At 35.7% G+C, this 1565-nt stretch overlaps 1 protein-coding gene across 1 annotated transcript; it reads left to right on the top strand.

The window, feature by feature from the left end:
- Positions 1 to 468: 468 nt before the first annotated feature.
- EIN_130980 (hypothetical protein) lies at positions 469 to 1563 on the top strand (the record flags this gene model as incomplete). The annotated part of the gene is made up of 3 exons (XM_004261042.1): positions 469 to 567; positions 611 to 1481; positions 1558 to 1563. Coding segments are annotated over 3 exons (976 nt in total), but the record flags the coding sequence as incomplete, so codon positions are not given.
- Between the last annotated feature and the right edge of the window lie 2 nt (positions 1564 to 1565).

The raw sequence follows: 1565 nt of genomic DNA on the forward strand, positions 1-1565 counted from the left end.
TCGAATAGAAGCTATACTGTATAGTAAGTAATTATAAAATTACTATAAAATATTTTTTCAAGACAGGTTTTTCCAAACGCGACAGCTTTTTCGCATGACTGTAATATTAAATTAAATTAAAAAATAATATTATTTATTAATTCTTGTGCTAATAGTATTTTACCATAAAAATATAATATTTAATTAATAAACTAGAGATAAACTATATATGCAATTAAATTAAATTAAATTAAAAAATATTTATTTAAAAAAAAATCCCAATCATTCCAACCTATTATTTTTTTATTAAATTGTGTTGATTTTACTACTGACTTTTTCACTTTTTCTGAAGTTATTTTTTAATTAAATTATTAATATTAGTTAATGAATTAATAAAAGAAACTATTTTTCATACCAAAGAAAGAGCCAATCAAATACTAAAAAAAACACAAAAAAATAATTTGAACTTGAAACAAACCAAAATAGACCATGGAAGGCATGTTGAGTTCAAATGATAAACGCGTTCGATTTAAAGAGTATCGCTGTATCTTTCCTGGCTGTACGGAAGGTCTTAAGACCAAGTACAACGTTTGTTTCAATTCTTTTAAGAGTGAACTCGACTCATAGCAAGGCGATTTCTCACATATGGGACATCCACCTAAGACATATCCACAACACAACGGAACCATACAAAACACTGAAGGACAAAGATAAGGCAAGAGAGTTGTGTATGCCTTATCTCCACTTTGTGAAAGACGCAGAAACAACACGGAAGAGAAAACCATATGACTTGGCCGATGTGTTGAATGGGAAGGACAAAACAGTCATTTCAGACTTGGTGGATAACTCCTCCGTACAAGGGAAGAGTGAGGGAAAGACTCTTAAAGTCGACATCAGTGAGAACTCCCCACAATTTGCCAACACACTACAGACCGAAAATTTGAACCAAAGCTTTGACCTTACTCAAAGGACTTATCAACAAACACAATGCCAAAACTTGTTCCAAAACATCCAACAACAACCTTTTAATATCGGACTGCAGGGAGACGTTAATATACAAGGCCAGAACTACATCACACAAAATGAATACGGCCAAATCTTGACACCACAACAACCCCAACAGCAGATGTGTCTTCCACAATTGCAACAACAACAGATGCAACAACAAATGGTATCCACACCATCGTCCTTAGAGCGATACACAACGTCTGTGATGGGGCCAAATTTGTCAGACCAACTACTTACCATTGGAAACGACTTTATTAAAGTATATTCAATTACAGAGAACGTCAAACGCCTCCACGTCTATGGCGAAATCTTTGCGGAGAACGGATTTCTTCAGAGATCGGATAAGCGAAGTAAGAAGGACATTCGAGAGATCACGGGCGCCTTAGAGACGCTTTGTAAACTGACTGGAAAGTCTTTCAAATACAAAACGAACACCAAGAAAGTGCAGTACGGCTTCATCGCACAGGAACTGAAAGGAAGTCATTCCCGACGCCGTTAGTGAAGATGAGGATGGGGCGCTTTCTATCGACCCAATAGCTATCATCCCGTTCATAGTCGAGTCACTTAAAGAGCTTTCA

The sequence above is a fragment of the Entamoeba invadens genome (assembly GCF_000330505.1).
Source record: "Entamoeba invadens IP1 unplaced genomic scaffold scaff_1105074724651, whole genome shotgun sequence".
Taxonomy (NCBI): domain Eukaryota; phylum Evosea; order Mastigamoebida; family Endamoebidae; genus Entamoeba; species Entamoeba invadens.